At 37.9% G+C, this 27144-nt stretch overlaps 2 protein-coding genes and 1 long non-coding RNA gene across 12 annotated transcripts in view; 2 read left to right on the forward strand and 1 right to left on the reverse strand.

Moving 5' to 3' along the window:
- Positions 1-1028: 1028 nt before the first annotated feature.
- Positions 1029-24939, reverse strand: LOC136252100 (uncharacterized). The gene is made up of 3 exons (XR_010699354.1): positions 24803-24939; positions 3968-4181; positions 1029-1190 (listed from the first exon to the last, which is right to left on the reverse strand). It is a non-coding gene; the product is annotated as an uncharacterized lncRNA (long non-coding RNA).
- On the forward strand, positions 16139-17242 carry LOC136253435 (uncharacterized). 2 transcript variants are annotated; one of them, XM_066046107.1, is made up of 3 exons: positions 16139-16414; positions 16468-16610; positions 16942-17242. In XM_066046107.1, exons 1-3 carry the CDS (start codon positions 16237-16239, stop codon positions 17146-17148), a joined length of 528 nt encoding a protein of 175 aa, XP_065902179.1. In that variant the 5' UTR covers positions 16139-16236; the 3' UTR covers positions 17149-17242. The 2 variants fall into 2 exon arrangements, with proteins under 2 accessions (XP_065902179.1, XP_065902180.1); XM_066046108.1 differs by having other exon boundaries at positions 16471-16610.
- Positions 23098-27144, forward strand: part of LOC136252097 (E3 ubiquitin-protein ligase RNF12-B-like) — a 48461-nt gene continuing 44414 nt past the window's right edge. For 7 of the 9 annotated variants that reach the window (XR_010699352.1, XR_010699353.1, XM_066044464.1 and 4 more), the window contains exon 1: positions 23174-23335. The gene's annotated coding sequence lies outside the window, so the exon portion shown is untranslated. Of the gene's footprint in view, positions 23336-27144 lie in introns of all 9 variants that reach the window. The other 2 variants (XM_066044469.1, XM_066044471.1) reach the window with 2 other exon arrangements.

Raw genomic sequence — 27144 nt, forward strand, 5'->3', positions numbered from 1 at the left:
ATATCAAATTATCAATCTTTTCATATACCTAAAGTTGCTGACATTTTACTATCAGTATAACTGGGTACAAATACAGTAAAGCAGTTTAACAAATTAGTAAACTAAGAACCTTCAAGCAGTGTGTGTCTCTAAATGCAGTCCAAAAGCAGTCTAAAAGCAAAACAAAAGATTTCCTGCATGATAGGACCTCTCTGTCTTAAATCTATAGTTACACGCTCCCTAATTTTAAAACGAGTCAAAATAGATATTTGGGGTTTACATTACCATCCCAGTGATCTCTTTTTGTTTCATGGCTTTTTTCACCATATTCCCCTTCTAAAAGTTTCAATTTTAGTTCATGTACTTTTTATTAATCCAGTAATGGATTTATTTTATTGTTATAGAACTTTCAGTTTGTATGGGAAAGTTCAAAGGAAACAGTTGATTTAAATCTGATAAAGAACACTTTAGGGCAAATAGTGCTTTATTGTCCAAGAGTACTTTATTGTACGATTTAAATAATGTGCCTACTTTTTATACAGCCTAATGCCTAATTTTAATTGTTTTTATTTATCTATTGTTGTTGTAAAAATAAACTATTATAGATGCAAGCCTATAGTTCTTAGTAACTTCTTACCAGTTACCATTTTTGGTATGTATGGTGATATGTGTAGTGTTGTATCTGTCACAATGAAGAGTGAGTATGAATTAGAGATGAAATAAACGTAACAGCAATGTTACCTTCTCCCACACATCATCAAAGCATTTAGGTATGTCTATAAAAGCAATCCAGTGGTAGAATTCATATTGGCTGGGATGATTGATGACTCAGCGTGGCGAGTATCACCCTTCATTGGCTTGGGTGATTAGTCGTACTGGCGTGAGCCCCACAGGCTATTAGCCTGCTAAGGCATGTGGGAAACTGTGCTTTATTGTCCACAAAGAGTGTTTAATGAAACCAGCCTCAGTTCTTCAGCTTGGAAAAATTTGGTAAGCATAATCAATAACCCTTCCCACAAAATTTTCTATTTAACTAAAATGTTAATTATATTACAATACTAATACTAGTACACTAAACACAATACTAGTACATTGTACTAGTACTAGTGTGTGTGCTGGTTGAAAATAGAAAAAGTTTACAATAATAAACACTGCTCTACTAACACCACCTAGTAGGTGGTGTCTTCTGCTACTTTGCTCTTTGCCTTTGGCTAGAAAATGAAACAACACAACATTACAATACATACATGTTGGCTGTACAAAATATGCAGCCAAATATTTGAAATCATAACTTTGTACACACTATTGATGTTGATGTTCTATGGATAGTCACACCAATACATACACATTTACACTACAGCCATGCCGCTAGTTTGCTCAGGCTACTTTCACAAGTGGATTTCTACAATTATAAGTATAAGGAAAATAGGAATTTTAAGTTTGATTAGGAATCATAGAAAAAGCATAGAGAAATGAGGGAGGCTGCTTACACCTGCAGATATACTAGTGAACATTTAATCCCCAATTCAGTCATGTGTATAGGGACTAAATGTTCACTAATATATCTGCAGGTGTAGGCAACCTCCCTTGTTTCTCTATACTTTATCTATGATCCCTAATTGAACCTAAATTTCCTATTTTTTATACCTGTTTGTTTACTTTTTGTAGCATTAATTATTTTGACTGGCGAACTCACAACACAAAGGATGGTGACAGAGTTGATGTTTTCATCTGAACGCGCACCCCAACTATCAATTAGTGACTAGAAAGTGAAGTGGCCATTATGCTTCACAAGGGAAGGAGGGGACAAATAAGGATAAAGGTGCTCACTAGTGTTTACTTTTCAATTCATATTATTAGCCGTCAGGCCGTCACAGTCACAGTCACATACAATCACTACACTAACTAATATAATGTCAAAATGACACATCACATACAGTTCCTCCTGTGCTCCATACAGCTATAGTACTCATGTATTGAAATTAAATGACACTTTCTGAAGCTTTTGGTTTGTTAGTAACTGTGTGTAAAGATTAAAATATTGTTGCTTGTGGATTAATTTTATCCTTTGTAAAAAATTCTGATCAATACACTCTAATAAAACAGCCATGTCAAATATCCTGCATTATAGAGTACATTGATGTTATTTGTGACATGAGTTTTCACATACAAATGATTCATAGTATAACACAACTATTCTTAGTCTACCTATTTGCTAGCATTATGTTTGATGTTTCAGACACCTATTATTCTTGAAACTGTATACCAGCATGATTGGCAGGTTGCCTAAGCATAAATATTGAGCATCATAACACTGCATTTTGTACACTACAACATAGCATATTGAAGAGCATAATATACTTGTGCCTAATTCACAAGATGTAAGTCAACTGTGTCTTATGCTTGAGATGTGTTAATATTGCTATATCCTATACATGCACTGAATTCCACTATTCAGTTATATAACTAGATGAATACGCTTCATGCATCTCTTAATCTTAATAAAACAATACTGTGTTACAATATGTGACCGGGACTGCGAAAATAGGGCATGTAAGCACAAACTACATCCCATCACTCTACAGGTCATATCTCAGTACTGGTCTTCTTGCATTCTGTACCTTATGAATTAAATGCTTACTAAGAGCTGAAAATTGTAATGCCATGGCATAATGGTACAAAATGTTATGGATGATTAAAGTGTGAAAAAGTAGGCAAGAATCGTGTGCCCACATGCCCTATTATTGCAGGCCCGGTCACATATATCATGTTTGAGAGAACACTAACAAAATAAATTCCGGTATGGGTTCTGTGAATGTACTATGAAAGAGACTAAAATAATTACAGAAGTGGCCATGGAACACACTTGAGGATTACCACCTTTGTTCAAGTCATTATAGCACATTATCTGTGTGTACACTTACCAGAACCATCATCATAATTATAGGTACAATAAGTATTGGATTCTTAACAGCCATGCATGACTACTGGATCATGTAGGTAATACGTATGCAGTCAAGCTTTAAATTTACTATCTAGATACCTTGCACGTGATATGCTAGCTGTGTACTTCATTAATACAGCTATAATAATACACATGCATGCTGTAGTAAGAAGATTATGATGCAGCATATGAACAAGCATGCATCTTGTGTACAAGTAGCTACACCATCTTTGTAATTCAGTAGTAAATAATTAATTACTGTAGTTAAGGAAACTTTTTATGGTATGACTATGTCATTATTATAAAATATTATAGATATATCTCCGGGAGGTATATATGTCTTCTTGAGGGACGACTATTTTAGCCACACAGTGATCACAATGTATCAACATGAGATATCTATTATACAAACAAAAGTTTTCCTTTAAGTGGCTAAATCAGCATATATAGTTAATCATTTGCTATTTCCCTTATATGGTATTGGATCTACTATACTAACCATTCAATGTTTAACCATAATTGATTTCAAATTGGTTAGGGTATTTTTAATTTGTAGTGCAAAATATTATTTATAGTACCACATTTACCATTTTTATTGAGCCTTATTGTACCATATTCCCTCAAAAATAGCATATTTTTGTTATGGCATGCAATGAAAATGTCATAATTTTCAATAATGTAAGTCATTGTACACTACTAGAGAAACATCACACAGTAGGTATATGTGACCCGGTCTGCGAAAAGGGCTCTTATAGCCTTTCCAATTATCCATGTTTGGCTAATCGTAACTCCTAATCTACTAACGCTATCACCATGTAATTAAACCCACAGCTACTGCCAGGTTAGGGTTGTTGAGTGACCAAATTGTAGGCTTGTACCATATTCACCAGTCAAGTTATGGGTTACCATATATATGCAATTGGAAAGGCTATAAGAGCCCTTTTCACAGACCGGGTCACATATTTGTTTCTAAAAAATACATGTATGTACATGATGTATGTAGCTACATATCCATCCTGGTGTAACATTTACTAGTTACTGTACCTTCAATTCAACATACTGTAGTAAAAGTAACATCTCACTTTTGGTGGCATCACATCATGTGTATAATGTTATTCAGCAGTAATATTAATGAATTAGTTTAAGCAATTAGCAAGTTTTCATGTTGCATTGAGACTACAATTATAAATGTAAATAGACATTATGAACTCCCTGAAAATTCTCGTCTTCATGAGGGACCGGTGGCTTCAAGACCATACTGTGATAAAAAAAACCATACAGTAGTCTGATTGAAATATCTACAAAAATGTGTTATCCTTATGTGGCTAAACAAGTAATTATCTTTATTATCAGCAAGAGTTTCATAACAGAGCCTAAAATATTATATTAATTCTTGACATGACATCAGCAGTAATGATGTTTATCATCTGCTTTATGTTTCCCTTATATGGTATTGAACCAACTGTGCTAACGTTCTTTCCTCTGAAGGTTGACTTTGTCTTTCTGGCTTTTCTTATCAAGCCAAATTGCAGTGGCTATTTCTATAGTAAATGTGTGGTGTACTGTTTTGTTAGAATATCACCAAATATGGCACTACTGGACATTTTGTCCATGAAAATCCAATGAAAAAAATGGTCAACCTGTGAAAAGTAAAGTTTTGATTGGGTGGTTCCAATGAAATTTTATTTTAATGGAATTTTAATTGGATGAAGTAATGAAAAACCAATGGAAAGTTACCAATGAAAAGTCCATGAAAAGTGTTTCACAGAGTTTCCAGTGGAAATTTATCATTAGGTTTTCATTAATTTGCACGATTAAAATGCTATGAAATAAAATTACATTGGGGCCACTCAATGAATACTCACTTTTCACAGGTTGAACTTGTTTTTTATTGGATTTTCATAGACAAAATGTCCAATAGTGTGGTAACATGTTATATAGTTATTATATTTTTACACTACAAAATCACCCTTAAATTACTACCTTGCTCATAAAAATTATTATAATCAAACAGTAAATGGTATCTGGTTAGTTAGCACAGTTGGTTCAATACCATATAAGGGAAATATAAAGCAGATGATTAATATCATTACTGCTGATATCATGTCAAGAATTAATATAATATTTTAGGTTCTGTTATGAAACTCTTGCTGATACTAAAGCTAATTACTTGTTTAGCCACACACTAGGATAACATCTTTTGTAGATATTTCATTTCAGACCACTGTATGGTTTTTTTTATCACAGTATGGTCTTGAAGCCACTGGTCCCTCATGAAGGCGAGAATTTTCAGTGAGTACATAATGTCTATTTAAATTTTAAATATATATAGTCTCAATGCAATATGAAAACTTGATTCATTAATATTACTGCTGAATAACATCATTATATACACGATGTGATGACACCAAAAGTGAGATGTTACTTTTACTACAGTATGTTAAATTGAAGGTATGGTAACTAGTAAATGTTAAACCAGGATGGATATGTAGCTATGTACAACATGTACATACATGTATTGTTAAGAAACAAATATACCTACTGTGTGATGTTTCTCTAGTAGTGTACAATGACTTATGTAGTTGAAATTATATGACATTTTCATTTACATCCTATAACATAATTATGCCATTTTTTGAGGGAATATGGTACAATAAGGCTCTATATGGATAATATGGTACTGTAAGTAATGTTTTGCACTATATACAAATTAAAAATACCTTAACCAAATCAATTATGGTTAAACATTGAATGGTATCTGGTCAGTTAGTATAGTTGACCAAATTCCATATAAGGGAAATGGCAGATGATGATTAATGTCATTACTAACTATATTTTACTGATTTAGCCACTTAAAGGAAAACATTTTTTTTGTAAAATAGATATCTCATGTTTACGTTGTGATCACTGTGTGGCTAAAATATATAGTGATCCCTCAAGAAGACATAATTATATACCTCCAGAAGGTATATATATCCAGGGGCGGATCAAGAGTTTGAAAAGGGGGGTGCACTTTGCTGAAAAGTTGAAGAGCAAAAAAAAGGTCACTGCAGTAATGGCTGCCCTTTACCAAATGTATTATTGAGAGACCACTATATATTTTAGCCACACAGTGATCACAACGTATCAATATGAGATATCTATTATACAAGAAAACATTTTCCTTTAAGTGGATAAATCAGTATAATTATATAGTTAGTAATGGCATTAATCATCTGCTATTTCCCTTACAATATTATGGCTACTGGATCAACTATGTAAAAAGTTTTCCTTCAAGTGGCTAAATCAATTATGGTATTGGATCAACTATACTAACTGACCAGATACCATTCAATGTTTAACCATAATTGATTTGGTTAAGGTATTTTTAATTTGTGTATAGTGCAAAAAATTACTCACAGTACCATATTATCCATTTTATAAAGCCTTATTGTACCATATTCCCTCAAAAAAATGACATAATTACGTTATAGCATGTAAATGAAAATGTCATAATTTTCAAATACATAAGTCATTGTACACTACTAGACAAACATCACACAGTAGGTATATTTGTTTCTTAAAAATACATGTATGTAGATGATGTACGTAGCTACATATCCATCCCGGTTTTACATTTGTGACTGGATTTATGAAAAGGGATCTTTCACACACATCCAATTTACCAACTTTGACAACTCATCATTTCAGAATGGAAATCGCTATTGACTAAAATTTGGTCAGTAGTGAGCACCAACATAGCTGAGTGGATGGAAAAAGGTTTATATGTTTCTTGAACACTGTGTTACGGTCTTCCGCATTTATAGAGTTGGACGTGTGTGGAAGACCCCTTTTCACAAATCTGGTCACATTTACTAGTTCATCGCAGCCTAGTACTGTACCTTCAATTCAACATGCTGTAGTAAAGTAACATCTCACTTTTGATGGCATCACATCATGGGTATAATGTTATTCAGTAGTAATATTAATGAATCAAGTTTTCATGTTGCATTGAGACTACATTTATAAATTTAAATAGACATTACGTACTCCCTGAAAATTCTTGCTCAATTCATGAGGGATCAGTGGCTTCAAGACCATACTGTGATAAACAACCATACAGTAGTCTGAAATGAAACATTTACAAAAAAATGCTATTTTTATGTGGCTAAACAAGTAATTATCTTTAGTATCAACAAGAGTTTTATAACAGGGCCTAAAATATTATATTAATTCTTGACATGATATCAGTAGTAATGATAGTAATCATCTGTTTTATATTTCCTTATGGTATTGAATCAACTGTGCTAACTAACCAGATACCAATTACGTACTGTTTAATAATAATATGAGCAAGGTAGTAATTTAAGGGTAATTTTGTAGTGTAAAAAAAATATAACATGCTGGACATTAATTGTCTATGAAAATCCAATGAAAATAAAAGTTCAAGTGAGTTTTCATTGGATGGCCCCAGTGAAATTTTATTTTCATAGCATTTTAATTGAAATGAAAAACCAATGAAAACCTAATGAAAAATTACCACTGAAAACTCTGTGAAACACTTTTCATGGCCTTTCTTTGGTTTTCCATTGGTTTTTCATTAATTTGTCCAATTAAAATGCTAAAATTTCATTGGAATTACCTAATGAAAACTTTATACTCGGCTTTTCACATTGGATTTTCATGGACAAAATGTCCAGTAGTGCCATAGATATTCTAACAAAACACATTTACTATAAATAGCCACTACAACTTGGCTTGATAAGAAAAGCCAGAAAGACAAAGTCAACCTTGAGAGGAAAGAAAACAACAGGAGCAGGATCCTGACAAGTTGTACAGTGGAACTTGTTGAACTATAGTTCAAATCTAGTAACTGCCTTCATTCTACTCTAACTGATCTACCATCACCTAAAAACAACAGTTATGTGACGTTATCACCTACAACAACAGTTATGTACATCATTACACAACTTGTCATACTGACACTGTCACTACTACTGGTCAATGCTGATCAATACCGTGATAACCTCCTCAAACAGTACAACACATATTTTACACATTCAAGACCAAATGTAGTCCAGACTTGATAACTATCAATAGTTGCTGTGACCTCACTGGCTTTACATTCAGTAAAGCACCTTCTAGCTGCTGTCTATCAGATGATGACAAATTGTACTTGTGGATCTCCTTTCAATACAGTAACTGCTGATGTCTATTGTGACATGAACACTACTGATGGAGGATGGATTATGATACAGAGAAACAGGAACTATAGTACAGTGGACTTTAATAAGAACTGGATCCAATATGAGGTGACTATGTCATTTTTATAAAATATTATATATATATATATATATATAATATATATCCACTCAAAAACAGCCAAGCTGTAAAAAAATAAAAGTGCAGCCCTCAAAAGCCAGGGTGAAAAATGTTGTGAAATCAAAGGTGGCGGCCAAGAAATGGCTGCAATGATGTTAATGCTAATAAATTTTAACAATGTACACAGCCATTATTAAACTTTTTTAGCATTAACATCATTGTAGCTATTTCTTGGTAGCGACCTTTGATTTCACAACTTTTTCACCCAAGCTTTTGAGGGCCGCACTCTTTTTTTACAGCTTGGCTGTTTTTGAGTGGATTTCACTTCTTTTTTATATTTTCAAAACCCAAATCCTTACTGGGATATGATTTCCAGGCTGTTGTATCACAAGTTTTGCTAGCATATAGCCCTTATTATGATGACTATGATGATTGGTGCGAGTCGGTCATACTCGAGCAGACTGCCTGGGGCGAAACTAAGTTAATGCTACAAATATACCTGGCGGGGAGCAGGATAGTATAGCAACCGATTCGTGGACTGGAAGGACGCAATTGGCTCGTTATACACGGATACAACTCAATGAGCTCAACACCAAGTAATGACCTGTCAAAACTTCCAATTACAGCACACTATTACATCATATATTACGTGTATTATTGTTAAGTGTATGCGTAATGTCAACAATCTTTGAAATCCTCCAGGGGGGCATGGATGCGTTCTACCCACTGTTATCTGTTCTCTGGCTCGTTGAGCCGCAGCACACTGTGGACGATTGCTAGTAGGTTGATCACATGAGTCTTCAGTCACCACCTCATCATGAATGCTTTCAGCATCACCCTTGTCAGTCACTTCAAGTGGGTACAATTGTGTTACAGGCCTATTTGTAGTTCCATTTCCTGTACATATGTTTGCTGAACGAACTCTTCCGTCATTGCCCATGTTTAAACTCTCAATTATTGCCATCTTCCAGTTTGTCCATGGGCAGTCATCATAAACCTTGACTTGCTGTCCTCCTCTGTTAGAAGGGTGATGAAACTCCCTCAAGGATGTCAGGTACTCATGACGCCATCTTTTGGCAAAATGTTGCAGTAATTGGATTGTACTATTACTAAGCATCTTGCCTGATCTTACTAGCATCACGGTAGGTCGGATCCTGCAAGTCTTCAGTAGTTGCTTGCTCATGGGGTAGCTTGGTGAGTCTTCGCCCATGTAAGAGGTGTGCTGGTGTCAACGGTTGTGGATCAGCTGGATCATCAGAGATGTAGGTCAATGGGCGATCATTCAAAATTGTCTCGACTTCAACAACAATAGCTTCCAGTGTCACAAAGTTGATGCGTGCTCTTCCCAGCGTCTTCTTCACAGCCATCTTGGTGAACCCAATCAATCTTTCCCAATACCCACCAAACCAGGGTGCCTTCTTCGGGATAAACTTCCAAGTGATGCCTTCCCAGCCAAGAGTTGTCCTGATCTCCTCTGAGGAGAGTAATTCTGTTAATTCTTCAGCAGCTGAAGTGTAGGTGGTGGCATTGTCAGACATCATCACTTGTGGTAGCGATCATCTGGCAGCAAAATGTCAAAAAGCAAGTAGAAATGTGGCTGTTGAACGGTCTGCTACCACCTCAAGGTGCACTGCTCTAGATGTGGCACAAGTAAATAAACAGATATACACCTTCTGCTCTTCTCCACAGTCCTGTTTGACATAGAGGGCACCAGTGAATTCGAAGTCCACGCCTGTGATTGTAAAGGGTGGCACATCTTGTACTCGGACCTTTGGGAGTGGTGCTGTCTCTGGAGCAGTGTAGGGTCGGCCACCATGTCTTCTGCAGACTGTGCAACGATGGAGTATTTTCTTCACACATTGTCGTCCTGAAGGGATCCAAAATGATTGCCGAAGTGCTGTCAGGGTTGCTCCAACACCTGCATGGGAAAGAACAACATGCATATTGTTAACAATAAGTGTGGTTAAGTGATGGTTTAAGGGCAGCAGGTATGGAAACCTGGCCAGCTCACTTAGTGGAGCATTGTGAATCCGTCCCCCACACCGCAGGAGGCCCTTGTCATCCACAAACATCTGACAAGTGGAGGCTTCTTAACTGCAGGACGGTCACTCTTGGATCTGGCACTGGCCATCTCCTTAGGGTACACAAGTTCCTGGCAAGCTTGAACCCATCTGGATTGAGCAGAGCTGAGTTCTGCAGCTGTTAGTGGGTCGCCTAGCTTGGGCCTGGTTTTGTGCAAATTGTTGTTGAAGCTGTAAGTATATGCGGTAACTGCCAGAAGCCTATTCAATGTACTGTAGTTAGAGACATTGATAATTGTGTGGAGACCGCTGACTACAAGGATGGCTGGCTGTGGAGTAAATTCCTCAGCTATGGCTGCAGCTGCATGTAATTCTATGATAGGCTCTGGCTGCCATTGGGGCCAAGCAGTGGATGTGGTTAACCAAGACCGGCCTTTCCACCACAGGTTGTTGGGTGAGCTGAGGAGTTGGAAACTGATGCCATGTGTCAACAGGTCAGCCTGGTTGTCTATTGTAGGGCAATAGTTCCAGGTTACTTCAGGGACTGCTTCCCTGATCTCCAGGACTCAGCGACGTCAGCGTCTCACAAAGAGTGGCAGATCCTTGGTGCTCTTCAGCCAGTATAGGACAATTTGGCTATCTCCCCAACAGTAGGTAGGGGTGTTCTGTTGATGTAGAGCATCAAGGATGAACCTTGCAACTCTGGAGGCAACAACGGTAGCCATCAGTTCCAGCTTGGGCAATGTCAGGCTCTTCAAGGGGGCAACACGATTCTTGGCCATTACTAGGGTTGCATGGTCACCACTGGTAAGAAAGACTACTGCACCATATGCCTTGGTGCTGGCATCTGCAAACATGTGTAGCTGGGTGCCTTCTCTGACGAAGCCCTGCTGAAAGTAACGCCGGAGATAATTGAGTTGGATGTCCCTAATTATGGTGGTCCACTCTTCTTGAAGACTAGTATCTAAGGGTTCGTCCCAGTCAACACGACGCTGCCACAACATCTGCATGAAACATTTGGCTCGTACAGACACAGGACTGGCAATACCTAGAGGGTCAAACAACTTTGATATGTCTTTCAGTACCTCTCTCTTAGTGATTAGTTGTCGATTCATGGTGATGTTCACTCTCGGCGTCAGGGACAGTTGGTCAGTTTTGGTGTTCCACTGCAAACCCGAAATGTTTGCTAGATGGGAGTTGTTGGCTACGCCATCTTCCTATGCCTTCTTGTTGAGGGGCTCACAGTTGGATGTCCATGCCCTGAGGTTGAATCCTGCACTGGACATCAATGACTTCGCTTCCTCAAGGTACAGCAGCGTCGCCCTTGTTACACTCAGTAACAGGTTCAATAAAGCCTCTGGCTAATTGCTCCGTAAGGATTTTGTCGTATGACTGCAGCAGCCCAGGCGACTTGACAAGTCGATAAGCCAATGACCGAGTGCATTTCTGGCACACTTCAAAGTTGTTTGGCAGAGGGGGATGCTCCGCTTTCCAAGGGAAGCCAGCACAGTAGGTACCATCACTCCGTCTGGATATGTGAGAGTTACAGTACGATTGCAAAAACGTGACCGGATCTGCGAAAACCCGACATAATGGCGCATTTGACTGTTCTAATAGAGCGATTTGTGATATTTCTATTTGTTTCTCCAAAATAATTTTAGGAAAACTTTGGAAACACACTTGGCCCATAAGCAGTAATTACTTGCAACTTTCATGGGTAATGAAATCCTTACAAATGCAAATAAAATTCGTATAACTTTGAGGAATGCATTTTAAAGCCATTCCTCAAAACTTTCCAAGCCACGATTTGTAGCATCAATGAATTTATCACTTAACATGCTGCCAACTGCATTATTTTTAGGGGCCATGTGATAGTAGAATACAATAGTTATGGTTGGATCAGATAATTCCAAGAAATAGATTTGAAACACTCTAATTTAGATGCTTATATGAACTCCTTCTTTCCTTTTACAATAAAATTATGGAACCAACTAGATGATCATATTATCCAAGCTCCATCTCTTGATTTATTTAACAATTATATAAATTTGTAAATAAGTAGCTAACTACATATGTACGAATATACTCATGATTGAGTTTGTACATTAACAAATATATATATGAGAAGGAGAGAATAAACGTCTTAATGATTAAGACAAAATTCAAAAAGTAACCTTGATTTCAGCTAATGTTCCAAGTTGTTTATTATTGAATATTTATAATTTACTTAGCCACGTGTATGCTCTGGCCAAGTTTCAGCCTCATTTGGCAACAACTTTTGGAGTTACAGCCCTACAAAGCAGCAACAACAGAAAGATCGATTTGTACAGCAAGTATTGGGAAAATATATTACATGCGCTTACAAAAACGGCTGTAACTTACAAATACAATGCAGTACAGAGTTGCAACTTGTACCATTGTGTTCGCCATGAATAAGGGAGTCCATTCCTGGGTAGGTTTTGTCTTCTACTACCATTCTTCACTGTATACAGAGACGAAAGCAGTGAAGAAAAATCGATCGCGTACGATCGTTTCGACGTGACGTAAACAAACGCCAATAACGTACGTATGATTTAGTCTACTGCAACGCAACAAAGATTTGTGAACTCCTCTTGAGTAGGCGAATAAGATGATATCCAGGTTTTTATCATAGGATCCTTCCTTCACAAAGAACAAAGCGTTTAAATATTTTATGAAAATTTTTTTCGATTACGCAAATAATATTACCCATTGCAAATCAATGGCTTATACAAATATGCTATACAAAATTCTAACTAGCTTAACTACCAAACTAAGTACTTTAACTACAAAACTAGCTACCTTAACTACAAAACAACCTTAATTAATAACTTAGTTCAACAAGTCTATGCCATCTTCTGGGCATAAGCCATAATGCCTCAGGATCATTCAGTTTGGCATTATATCGCCAGAGAGTAACTGACAAGCGCTGAAGCTGTCTGGGAATACCACTTTAACAGTGGTACGGTCAGCAATCGTGGATAAGGTTGATAAAGCAAAGGGTGTCCAAACACCAAACGACTCGCAAACCAGGGTAAAAATTTCACCACCATGGTTGTTAACAGTTTCCAAATAATGGTCATCCTTAGCCTCCTCACCGGCAGCAGCAGCTACCCCAGCCTTAGATGCAGCAGCAGAAATAAAGGAAGGCTGAGTTGTGCACCTGACAGAGAGGTCAAAGCTTACACTGAAATTTTAGGCTTGCGCCATTATGTCGGGTTTTCGCGGATCCGGTCACAAATTGCTTACTCGAGTCAGTAGATGTTGTTACAGTGTCCTCAACTTGCCAGAATCTCATTAGGTTGTGTTCCTCCTGATCATGTCCTGCAGCAACATGTAGGGTACTGATACTAGCACTATATGTGATCTAGGGAGCAGAGCTGGTCCAGATAGCAGATATCCCAGTTTTGAACTCATTGCAGTTGGACCGGTTCCTCGTACAATATGGTCCCCTACCAGCTCCCAGTAGTAATCTGCACCTATAAGCAGGGATATTTCAAAATTTTCTGCTGCTGTAACTGGGTGTGCTAGTGGTAGTCCCAGTAGGCATGGTAACTGCAAGTAGCAATTTCCAACCTACCAATTTTTCACACATATTTTTGCTACTTAAATTATGCACCTTCAATAAACGTTTCACAAGCTGCCGTTCCAGTAAATGGTAGCCAATGCTTCGTACTTCGTAATGCACTTTACTGGATTAAAATCCATGCGGTATTTATTGAAATATAGCAAATCAAAGTTTGAGAAATAAAAATCCCCATAAGAAGCCCATACAAATAATTGCGTACGTAATTCTAATTGGAAGAATGCGGCACCTGTGATAGCCGAAGTTTCCGAGTGTTTCCGCGTGAATCTGCTGCTGATGAGGACGAAGAAAGTGGTTCTGGGCAAACCGTATATGCTGATATAGGACCAAGTGCCCTTGAACACTTTGATGTATGCAGGGTATACAGGTATACACGCATTGGCTAGTAGCGCTGCACCATTGTGGAGAGAGCTGAGCGACACATGCTGGCATACACAGGTTGTACACTGGTATACATGGGTATACACTCGTGTACACTGGTATACATGGGTATACACCAGTATATACATGGGTATACACTGGTATACAGGGGTATACACTCGTGTACACTGGTATACATGGGTATACACCAGTATAAGGTTCAAGAGAGGTTCCAGCCAGCTAGAGACCAAACTGGAAACGTCACTATATTCATAGTACAGCAGAAATCCGTTGACGACTTGGTAGTATCCATAACAAAGTCTATCTAGGGGTCACCGTCGACAACAAGTTTACCTTCAATAACCATATCCAAACAATCACCAATAAAGCTAACCAAATCAATGCCTTTATTTACAGAAACCTGCGCCACTGTCCAAGCACTGTGAAATGTAACTGCTGCAGAAGTATGGTCAGGCCAGTGCTTGAATATGCATCATCTGTATGGGATCCCCATACCTTAAAATAATTAATAGAATTGAATGCAGTAGTGTACAGAGAAGAGCAACCAGATTTTGGTTTTCAAGTTACTCTAGTGTTACTAACATGCTAAGCACACTTAACTTACCTCCTTTACAACAAAGAAGAGAGAGAGCTAAACTTATAATGAAGTATAAAATTATTAATGATCTTATTGATATCCCCAAAGAGTACTTTACCTGATGTATATCCTTGATGTAAATGATGTGATGTTCTTTCTGAAAAATCTCCACCACCCTCACAATGGATTTGACATCAATAATTTCATTAAATTTGCAACTGGTCACACACGTTAGCTTCTGGAAACAAGCTACTCCAAACAAGATCACCTGACAATTCTACTAGTAACTTCTATTTTAACCGGCTTCCTCGCATCTGGAATGCTGTTCCTATTATCAACTACCAGGACAACCCACTCAAGATAAAGGTCAAACGGCCTTATTATCTGTGGAACTATTTCACTGCCAATTTTACCTCCAACAACACCAGCTCTTTTTCATTTCTATGTCCATGCTCAAAATGTTCAAAGATCCCCCAACAACCTAACTTCAACTACCTTTAACCGTTAATTTCCCCTCTTTAAGTAATCAAGTAAGTAAACTTTGTAGCTAATCACTAGCTACTACAATTTAGCTTCTGGCCACTGACACAGGATGCCAGTGGACCATCAGTGTGCTGCCACGTGCGCCGATTCTATCATACCAACATCTGCAACTTGTATGTATATGTAAACTGTAAAGTTCATTATTATTATTATTATTAATACTTGTGTTGGTCTTCTACTGTGTATTAATCAGTACTATACTGAATAAAACTACGTGCAAAACCGAATCAGTACTGCCCAATTCGTCAGATGCGCGCGTATTGCTAGCGCATGGCGCTTTGTACACAGCAAGATCTTGGAAAAATACAGTACTATGTTCACCCAGAGGAGGTTGGACACGATACAAGTGCTTCTGAAATTTATTACTGTTAATTGCATATTTCTAATATGTGACGTGGAGTAAGTTTTAAAAGAAGTGTTTAGCAATATCCACACCACGTTACCTTGTAGACTGGCGGCGCCCGCCCTTTCGCATAGAGTAAGGGTCTGGTTTGCTTAGTATCACCGAGTTGTTCTGGAGGAATTTAATTTGAATGTAATGACGTAACAAAAATGGTCTTAACGGAAGTGCCTCACTCAAAATTGTGGCAGTGATATTGAACTTCCTACGGTGGCCGGTTCCGGGAGTTTCTCACTTATTTCTCAGTTATTTCCGAGAAATTTCTCACTTATTTCTCAGTTATTTCTCACTTCTCGGTTATTTTCTCACTTATTTCTCAAATGTTTCCCATTTCTCGCTTATTTTCCCGATTATTTCTCACTTCTCAGTTGTTTTCCCAGTTATTTCTCAGTTACATTTCTCATTTCTCAGTTACCTTCTCAGTTATTTCTCAATCGATTACGTGGTTTTGGCGCTTATTGGCGGGAGAAATTAAATCCTCGTGTTATGATGGATGAAGTAAAATTTCTTTATGAGTGTGTGAAAGCAGGAAAACTTTCCAATGCAGAAGCCAAAGAGTTTCTATCTTCTGGTGGGTCGTCTGAGAGTCGAGAACGAGGTCAACAACTGAAAGTCGCAGCGGGGGCTGCAACGGTTCCAGCGGTTCGAAATGAAGCAGATGCAGGTACGTATATAACTATTCTGAAGACAATTAGTGGCTAGTTGTTCCTTGTACAGCAGTAGGAGTATTAAGCAAGAAAGCTGAGTTGACGGCGAAATACAAAGCGATTCAAAAGGCAAACCGACAAGACAGTTTGAATTCAGGTAAAAAGGTTGGCGGTAAGATGAAGTCCACCGCTCGTAGCCCTGTCTTGATGAAGGTAAGTGTTGAATGTATCAAATGCGCTTAGATTCTGGTCTATATGTATACATAATGGTACTTTTGCACTTGTGAATTGTCCATTTACCAGTACTGCATGATCGTTTTAATTTCATGCTGCAATTTTCCAGGACAATGCCCAGCTCCCAAAATAGAATGAACTTTCAACACTTTACCACCCAATTTGGTACCTCTGCCACTCATTGGCCTGCCCTTGAGCTGATTGTTTCAATACCCAGTCCTGAAATTCATTTCACTTTAATGATCATAATTATAACTGGGGCATAATGAGGTGTACATTCACTCACTGCATGGTGTATTTATTCTTTTAGATTTCCATGGGGGGTATGAAATTCAATGGCCTCAAGCAATGTGGGACACGATGCAAGGAATTGGGTCCAATGGTTGCTATTTCACTACGCCCTGCAGCTACATATGAAGAGATAGTGGGAATGGCCAAGCAACAATTCTTTGCAGAGTCAAATGCCAGTACTGATGAGGAGAGATATGAGTACTTTTTTGGCAGACCCACAAGGTAGTAAACTTATGAACTCGATTGCTGGAAAACCGTGGAGTTTAGCACAGTACATCCATGTCCATGGATACTACCCATCAAAAACTAAAATTTACTGTGTTCAGGTATGTGCACATGGTAAACTACGTATGCACTTTAGTTTGGTAGCATGCACACCTTTTAGTGTGACATAATCTAGAGTTGGAATAGTTGACACATCTTCAAATGTATACACTGAGGAGAAATAATTATTGAGAATTTCTGCTTTGTCTTTTGGGGTAGTAAAGGTTTTTTCATCTTGTTTAAGAGGAGCAATTCCACAGTGGTCAGTTCTTTTAGATTTAACATAAGACCACATTCTTTTAGATATATTGTTGTTATCATCAATTAAACTCATTACATAACCGTTGTATGCTTTGCGGCACTCATGTTGACATTCTTTCTTGAGGCGGCCAGTCATCTTGATGGTGACTAAGCCTGGCTACATTGTATGAACGTTGCTTCCTCTTAGATAATCTCTTAATAAATGGAGTGATCCAAGGGTGGGTACATTTGTTACTTGTGACATTGGAAGGGATAGTATTTAAAATAGACAGGCAGAAATTCTTAAATTCATTCCACATTTGATCTATTGGGGTATCAATTGAAAAATTGGAAGTAAAAATATTACAAAAATATTTAGCACTGTCATGTATTTTGTCCCAGTCTGCTCTATTCCATTTATATACTGTTCTTCTAGCTGGTGATTGACGATTGGCTTTTATTAAAGAGTGAATTAAGACTGCCTCATGGTCACTTATTCCTGTACTGGCTTACAGGTAGTAATTAATGATGGACGATTTGTGACCAAAATATCTAACATGTTCTGTCTTCTAGTTGGAAAATCAACCATTTGGGTAAGCCCATAATCTTCTATAAAATTTAAGAAGAGATTGCATAATGCAGCTGTGTAGATGTTTCCGCTGATACAACTTCTTTCCCAGTTAACATTTGGGAGGTTAATATCACCAGCTATCCATATAGGAGAGTTAGGATGGTTTTTTTGCAATGTCGGCCAGTGAGTCACATAGGGTTTTCATGTATATGAGGTCATTATTAGGTGGGCAATAAAGAAAGCAAATGATTAAATGTTGGGATTCATTCTGATTAATACGACAAGCAACTACCTCTGCATTGTTGTCAAGATTGAGCTCTTCACTGATAATGCCACTTTGACATGCTACAAAAACTCCTCCATGTCCATCACTTCTATCTTTTCTATACACTGTATATCCAGCTAGAAAGATTTCATTGTCCTAGTTAAGCAAGCAGTTATCAACTTATGTTGATTTAGCAGTAGTTCATAACATAAGACCAGGTAAAGTTGATTGCTAGTTTCCTGTTTTGCATTGTTTTTTTTTTAACAGATGCAGGTGGGAGATACATTTTCTAAATGCATGCAGGCGGGCTGGAGGTATTGATTCATTATGGAATAAAAAATCAACACTGCTAGAATAGAGTACAGATTGTTACACAACAAAACGAGTATATCTACATAGAACTTACCATTTATAAATGACATGCAAGAACAATAGTTGAATTAAGAGTCAAATGTCCAATAGATTATCTGCAGGTGTAGGTGACCTCCCTTGTTTCTTTAATTTTTATTTCTAAAATCCCAAATTTTTATTTGTTTGCATTTTAAATAATATTGCAGTGCCTAGTGAGCCTATGAATAAAGATAGAACAGTGCCAGACTTCGTATTTTTGTCTGAATGCATGCCTCTACTATCAAATACTGACTCAAAAGTGACTGGCCATTCACACTCTCCAGCTACAGTATCAACCTCCTTTTGTGACAGTGTTACAAATGACATGGACAATCTTCATTATTTTATAAAAACATAAAGAATCTATCTCCACGGGCACTCCACCAATCAACCAACCAACCAACCATCAAATTGTGCTGGCATGATCGGTGCAGGCCTACTGCTGCTCCATTTTACATAGTGGATATGATGAATACAATACTCCTCATATTGTTGTATGCCACAATGGACTATTATGTATGCAAGCCCTTGGCCTTTCAACCTTGTAAATTGATAACCAAATACCGATACAGAGAGATAGAGGAGCTAATTGTATTTTTAGCTATACGATAGCTTTTAAATATCATCCCAATCCCAATATTTTATCACCAGCAATCAAGATTGTGGAATCCTTTACCAAGTCCTGTGTAATAGATGTGAGATGTCCAGAATAGCTATAGAAATTTTGTGAGGGACACTTTAATTCTTTAGCTACATACTTATGTGCACTATCAGTCATAATGAGCTGGTGAAGCTCACTATAGCTATAAATGAATAACACCAGAACAGATTTACACAACACATACTTACTTATGTGTCTCACGTATATGAATGGCGGTGTACCTGCTAAGGTTACTCCCAACTCCTTCAGTTGAAGAATTGTTGCTGCTGTACCGTATGCGTATGTCGTGTACCTTGTGCCAACAATAAGGCATAGGGATTTTATTTATTTATTATTTGCTTTACAGCATACATACAACAAGATACATACAGTATAAACATTAGTAGTCCTTAAAATCTAGTGTATGCTGAAGGTCCACTGGCATCCAGTGTCAGTGGCCAGGAGTAAGTAGTTATTAAGATTAGTTATAGCTGCTTATATCATATTATATAAACTCATTTAAAACAAGGGTTACAGATGATCAAAGTTGGGAGGTTTGGGGGACTTATTACAACAGCGGCAAACAAAAGAAAAAGCGCATGCATTGTCAGGATCAAAATTTAGTTCAAAATGATTCCATAGAAAGTTTGTAAGTTTGTACTTGATAGTAGGTAGGCTAAGATTGTAATTTATTATTGGTAAATGGTAAAACATTCCATATACGAGTGAGTTTGTTGAAATAGAAGTTGCTGCTGGAAACATTAGTATTTCTTATGTGTTGCAGTTTATAGCTAGATTCTGATCTTCTGTTTCCTGAAATGAATTTAATATAATCAGTAGGGGTTTTAAGGTTTTTAAACTTTATGTCACAGGTGTTCAAAACATACATTAAAGGCAAAATTTGAGCTCAAGTAATCGAGATTTATAGTAGCTGATATAGTCATTCAATATGTATTTTGTTGTGCGACACTGAAGCTGTTCTAGTTGTCTGATATCTGTTAATAAATATGGTTTCCATAGTGTTGAACAAAACATTAATTGGGATCTGACTAGTGATATATAGATGTTTCTTGGTTTATGTTAGTTGAAAAAGAATGTCGTAATAATCCTAACATCTGATAAGCCTTTGATATTATGTGTTGGTGGTGGGGTCTCCAGTCTAAATCTGATGAGATAATGATACCCAGATCTCTATGAGTAGTCACTTTGGATCAGAGGCGGAGGAAGTAGTTGATATGAGGGGGGCTGGGCTCACCCAGACTTAGTCTCTGGTTTGGTATGGTGAGACAAAAAAAAAAAAGGTCGTAACCAGCTGACAATAGCTGCCCACCTCACCAGCTACGCATTCATAGCTGATAAAGTACATAAAAATCCTTACATAGCTCGCTACACACTGCTCTAATACTGTGACTGCTTTATTAGAGTGACTGCTCTATTAGAGTACCTCGATCTTTATCGCGGTTTCAGCCCCACTACAAGAAGGATAACTTCGGCGTGGTATTATTCTGAGGGGGGCTTTGGCCTCCTAACCCCCCCCCCCCCCCCCCCCCCCCCCTTTCCGCCGCCTATGCTTTGGATATAACATTGTTGCCTATACAGTAGGATGTTTGCAGGTGAGGTTTAAAGGACATGGATGGCAGGTTCCATAAAGTTATTCAATCAGGTTTAACTGATGACCTTTCATCTGTATTAAATCACAATCATTCGTTTCAGCTGTGTGCCATGTGCTCTCTTAGCTTGCACCTGCAGGTGTGAGCAGGTGCACAGCAAATGCTTCTTTATTTCACGCGGCCTCGCGCTGAGTTATATTTTAGCGAAGGAGCTACCGAGGCTACATTCCCGGTAGATGTGGCGTAGTGGTGGCCCAACTGTTGGTATGAAGAGCGTTATTTTTTTTAAGTCCCGTCCCTTAAAGTAGTAATGTAGCATTTTCCCGAATTGCTCCGTCCCGTCTAGTTCCGGAAAGTAGATATGCACAAAATGGCCCAAAAATTACTTTAAACCACTTACCTTTTTTCGTAAATAAATTCTATCCTTTTAACTGTGATAAACATATTCCTTACCATTTGACAGAGGGAACCAGAGGAACTGTTGCTTGAAGAACGTCCAAGTATTTTCCATTTTTTGCCAAAGTTTAAACCACCTTGCAGTACAACGCAACTGTGTTGGTGACACGCCTAGCTCACCACAAGATTCGAAAGTGGAACCGGCTATACAAGAAGTGGTATGGACGAGGCATGAAGATACTATGAGCGAAAGTATTACGGCGTGTAACAATCACGGTTAATGCGATACGCTTTGTTACAAAATCTACGGTCTGAATTCTCTGCCCAAAATCTCTCAAAAAGGCCTAAATACTCACTGTAGTCTGTTGGATTACTATTTACGCTGCTCAGAACACTAATTCCCATGCTTGAGCACAAAACTGGCTTGTCCTTTCACGCGTAACGGAAATCAAACCGGAAATCGCTTGCGTTTCCTATCCCTTTACTCTATTATCTATGGTTTAATCACCCACTGGAGGTGCCACTGATAACTTGTAAGGGCAGTTTCAGCAATGGTAAGTTGCAAGCTCGAGCAAGCTTCAATTTGAGAAAGCATTCCGTTCCCTGGTTTAGTCCATCATTCCGTTCCGTTCCGTTCCGTTCTGTAGAATAGACCCAACCATGTTTACGAGGAAACCAGGATAAATTCATCAAACCATCTGCTACTGTTGATGCATACAAATTTAATTTTTACCCAAGATCAATTACCCTATGGAGTCAACTACCAATCAATGATATTTTTTTCCCTAAATGATTTTGATAGTATTCTGCAATCAACACTGACACATTCAATGAAAAATAGTAATTAATAATCTAAAGATATTGTTTTTATACTCAAATTTGTGAGTTTTACAATCACAATTAAACCCCAGTGCGTGGGAGTATCAAAGCGACGCGCTGGATTATAACTACCATACAGCTATACAGAGCGGCGCTGCTACTGTACGATATATTAGTTATCACCCAGTGATAACTAACTTATCACCCTGTTGCGGAGCCACTCAGTATCTTTCGTGACATCATAATAACCGCGAATGGCATTGTTTACCAATGGAACAAAGAGCCAAATAAGGAAATATTGATACAAAACACACCAATACAGCACTTAAAACTAGCTAAATCTTACAAGAAAACTGTTAATCCTTACATAATAACACTGCAAGTTACCAATACGATAGTTTAACAAATGTCAAGAATAGTCCGTGACGATTTTCACTCCAGCAATCACTCCCAACGGTCACTATGGTGAAGAACTAACTTCCTCTAGCTTCATCGTTCTGTCTCGGACTATGGTAGCCACTTGTTGGTCTTTATTTTTCTCTTACACACTACGCGACACCACCATACCAATTTCTGACGAAGGCGAATCGTACCTGGAACCGCTGCTTCATAACACCGCCCTTCGCTACAGTTTTGTAGGCAGTATGTAAGGTCTCTCTTGTAGCTACGAAGTAGAATCTCCACACAATTCGGACGAAATCTTGAGCACAGTGACAGGAACTCAAACCGGAACTTAATTTACTATCCGTAAACTTCTGCGCACTCCCGCGCACTGGGATATAAAACAGTTATATCCCGTATACTCGGATGATATCATTGTTATTCCACTCGTTCTCGGCTCCGCCTAGGACTCGTGTAATAACAATGATATCACCCTCGTACCGGGATATAACTATAACATATATATAATATACATATTTATACTGGAAATTGAGGCTTGCGCTATTGTGTCGGGTTTTAGCAGATCCGGTCACAAATGTTTATTGACCAAAATTCACCTGACAGTCATGTGGTGTAATATAGCCAAACATACTTATTAGCTAATATTGTTGCATACTGATTGGCTAGAGCATCAATATAAAATAGAACAACAGTAACCTTCTAAGTCCATTTGTACGGGTAAGATGTAGCAGATCGGTATGAAGTAATGATGCTACACTACTAGAGTATAGTATTTAAAAAACTGACTGGAAATAACCCGGGAGATACTCAATTGAGGTACATACAGTACGTAAACACCATGATGTGCGGTGTACAATGTATGAAAGTAAGCACATAGCTATAGGCTACAGAGCGTTAATAGCTGCTAAGCTATTTTCATATCTCCAAAGCCTCCTTAAACCCCCACTCACCGCCACAACCGTGGAAGACGGTTGTTCAAGAGTTGGTTGATGTCAAGTTGTTTTTTTCCGATCTCACCTTATTCCTCTACTAATGCAATAAATGAAGGGATCGCATCTAGTAAATGCCCTTTTCTGACTTATTTTTCCTAGCCATTTTCGAATGGGCTTTCAACGATTACGCAACTTCTCAATTCTAATTTATTTGTGACCTAATTTTAGAAAACCGTCCATATCCGCACAATTTTCAAAATGCATTTTATTTGTTCTTTGATTTCTACAGGGACAGAGGAATGGACTAGCCAACTTTCAGCTTCCTAAGTGAAGCAGCGTTGGAAATACAGCACTAGACAGCCGGACGAGCAAATAATTTGATACGTACAGAAGCTATCGAGAAAAGAATCTACAGGCGCTTACATAAACCATCATAACTTACTGATACAACGACGTATGGAATTGAATCTTGGCTCATTGTGTTCGCCATGAATTTGTGCATCCACCAAGGTATAGTTGTTCCCCTAGGCATGCTTCTTTGTTCGAGAAGGAAGGCAAATTCCCTGAAAAACGATCGTCGGTAAATTCTTTCGTCACCGCAACGTAAACAAACGTCTGTAACTTTGGAATCTTTTCGTGTGTGGAGATGAAAAAAGATTTTTTTACTAATTATGGACAGGCGAACAAGATGATGCCCAGGATTTATTCATTGGCGGCTTAATTCGCCCACCAGCGAGGCGATAAAAACTTACGTAATTTTTTTCTGGAGCTTGCGTTTTTTATCCATAGTAAGCATATGATAAGAATATGGGACATAACACATGTACATACTGAAAACTACACCATACTACTACTTATTACCTAACTATATACTTATTACTACCTACGTACTTAGCTTAACCAATGTCAAAGTAAGGAAATTCGTCCTCAGCAGTAAGCGAATACTGGCGGAGTATCATTTTCGCATTGTACCTCCACAAAGTCACAGACAGTTGCTGGAGAAGTTGGCGCCTAGCAAACTTTCGAGGTAAACCGTTTCTAACAGGCATTCCAGTACCCAAGATTTTTAAATTAAAAAATTCTCCGTTTTTTCCCCAATAGATCCCTGGCACAAAATAACAATTTGTGTTTAACTTGGGATTGCTCCGTCGTCCGACTCTAATTAGGATGAAAATCGCTGTGGGGTTTGTCCACACGCTGATCATCATGAAAATCTTAGTTTTATCGTGCGCGTTAAATATAAGTAAGTTTTGTGTTGTCTTATAATTTATTCAAGCCTTGTAATGTATGTAGAATACTTTAAAACTTTTAAAAACGTACGGTCGGGTGGAAGGTAGTTACTGGTGCTTACTTTAAAGTGCGTAGTTACTTCACTCAGGTTAGCGATTGTCAGCTCCAGAGCAATTTTCTGATGGTTGTGTCATCAGCTCAAAGTATAAACCACTTCAATTCTGGCATGACCGGCAATGCAATAATTGAAACCACAACTCCACCTTAGGTTAGCGATTCCGGAATTCCGTAAATTTTGCATAAAATTTTCTCCGTGAATCTTCCATTGGAGAGTTGACACAATCAATTCGCTGCCGTACGAGTGATTGATCAAACAATTGGATCATTTCTAGGGTTTCTGGGAGCAAGGAATACGATGGTGCAGTTAGTTTTCTACTACAAGTATGTTTGTGTGTAGTTTTATGCCAATTTTAAGATTATTTTGAAATATAGCCACCACAATGTAATGTTCTCTTTGCAAGAAACGACCTAGCACATGTTAGTTACACCAAGGTGAACATTTTTGTACATGTAGTTTTCAATATTACTATGCTAAAAGTTAGCAAATTTGCACCACAAATAGCTCATCTCTTTGATGCACCATTTTGGTAGCTGTCAAGGAGCTGTACATTAAGAGAAAAAATAATCATAAGCAGCTATAAATCAACAGTACAACTCCTTGCTTTGCATGCACATTGTATTTTTGAGTGGAGGTGACTGCTACAGAGTGGTTGCACTTCACCATGTGTATGCTGCTTTGCCATCCGCAAGATCCTAAACGCATGCAACTATTTAGTGGCTTTCTATGGAGGTGACCTTTATTCAGAGGGTCTTACAAGTAAGGTTACACTGTGGTCCATGTATTAAGGTATTGATAACAGAAAACAGAAGTTCAAAATGTTATTGCAAAGCTCAGTTATAAGCATTCATTCAATTGTGTCATTTTTGGGACTATTTTCAATGGAAAGATACAGAGAAAATTTTGCCTATTTTCCAGGACAAAATTGCTTATAACTCCACCATCCTATGACGGATTTTTAAAAACTAAGTGTTTATGAGATCCTTAGGGAGTACTGCACAAGGCTATGCTAAATAAAAACTATCTCCATTAATTTTAAAATTCTCCCTGAATCGCTACTTAGGTATTGTTGCATCATTGTTCCACCTCCACTTTAGTTGTTTACCTTTATAAGTTGCTAACTTGATGTTTTTACTAACTTGAGATAGCCACTTGCCTATGGGTATACACATATCGAAATAGCTACTTTCCTAGAACTATCATTGATTGGAAATCATTATCGACCTCATTAATTGAAATTACTGATAAGAAATTATTTCTAGATAACATTTGTAGCTAACTAATCATTTGTAAATAGCTGATCGTACATACTGTATGTTCCCCCCTTGTAATCCCCCCGTTCTGTAATTTTCCCACTGGCATTATCAGTAAACACTGCCTGCCCATGCCAGTAATAATAACAAATAAATGTGACCGAATTTTGGAAAACCGTCGATATACGCACAACAGTAGTTTTGTAATAAAATGCATTTAAAAACTATGGGTAGGCATTCCAACCCGATTTTTAAATTTTGGGAAAATGGGCTTTTATATGTTCAATAGATAGAGTATTGATTGCCGATCTCAGAAATATATAGTTTGTTGTGTTGGAATTAGCTACTTTGGCATGCACAGTGCTTAAAAACTGAAAAAAGGTACATTTTTTCTCTGGGCCTCCCCATACATTTTAAAGGGAAAATGGCACAATTGAATCAGGAAGCCATCTAGCAATCTGGACTATCTTGAAACTGCAGTTGCTTCTAGCTGCAAGTTTGTACATGTAATGAGAGTAACTTCAGGTCTTATTGGATCTCAGCAATCTCTGTATGCTTTGTGGTGAGCAAATATGTTTCACCTACTGCACACTTCTCAATACAATGGTTGTGGTGTTTGCGCTTGGTGAATAAAGTGAAGTGGATGGTGGTGGCGAGTGTGTCTAGTTGTCCTCAGAAAATGTGGTGGTATATTTACTCAGAGGCAGCCGAGACACCTATATTTAGGGGGTGCTTGGGGTTTAGCTTGATGATGCCATGGTAAGTCGAAGACCAAAAAAAACAAAAACAAAAGGTCATTACCTGCTGGCCACCTGCTGGTAATAGTTGCCCCCTACCAAATAGACCATATCTCCTTATCTATAACTACATATGTAGCTTGCTACACTGCTCCTCAAAGAATACTGTGACTGCTTCTATTAGAGTATCTCGATCTTGACTGCTCTATTAGAGTATCTCGAATAATGTTATTAAATAATTTTAGAGGGGCTAAGCCCCTCCATAATTTTTTCACAGGGGCTGCAGCCCCTCTTGCCCCCCTTCTCTGCCGCCCCTGTATTTACTACACTAGCTTTGTGTACAATATCATGGAAG

The sequence above is a fragment of the Dysidea avara genome, chromosome 4 (assembly GCF_963678975.1).
Source record: "Dysidea avara chromosome 4, odDysAvar1.4, whole genome shotgun sequence".
Lineage (NCBI taxonomy): Eukaryota > Metazoa > Porifera > Demospongiae > Dictyoceratida > Dysideidae > Dysidea > Dysidea avara.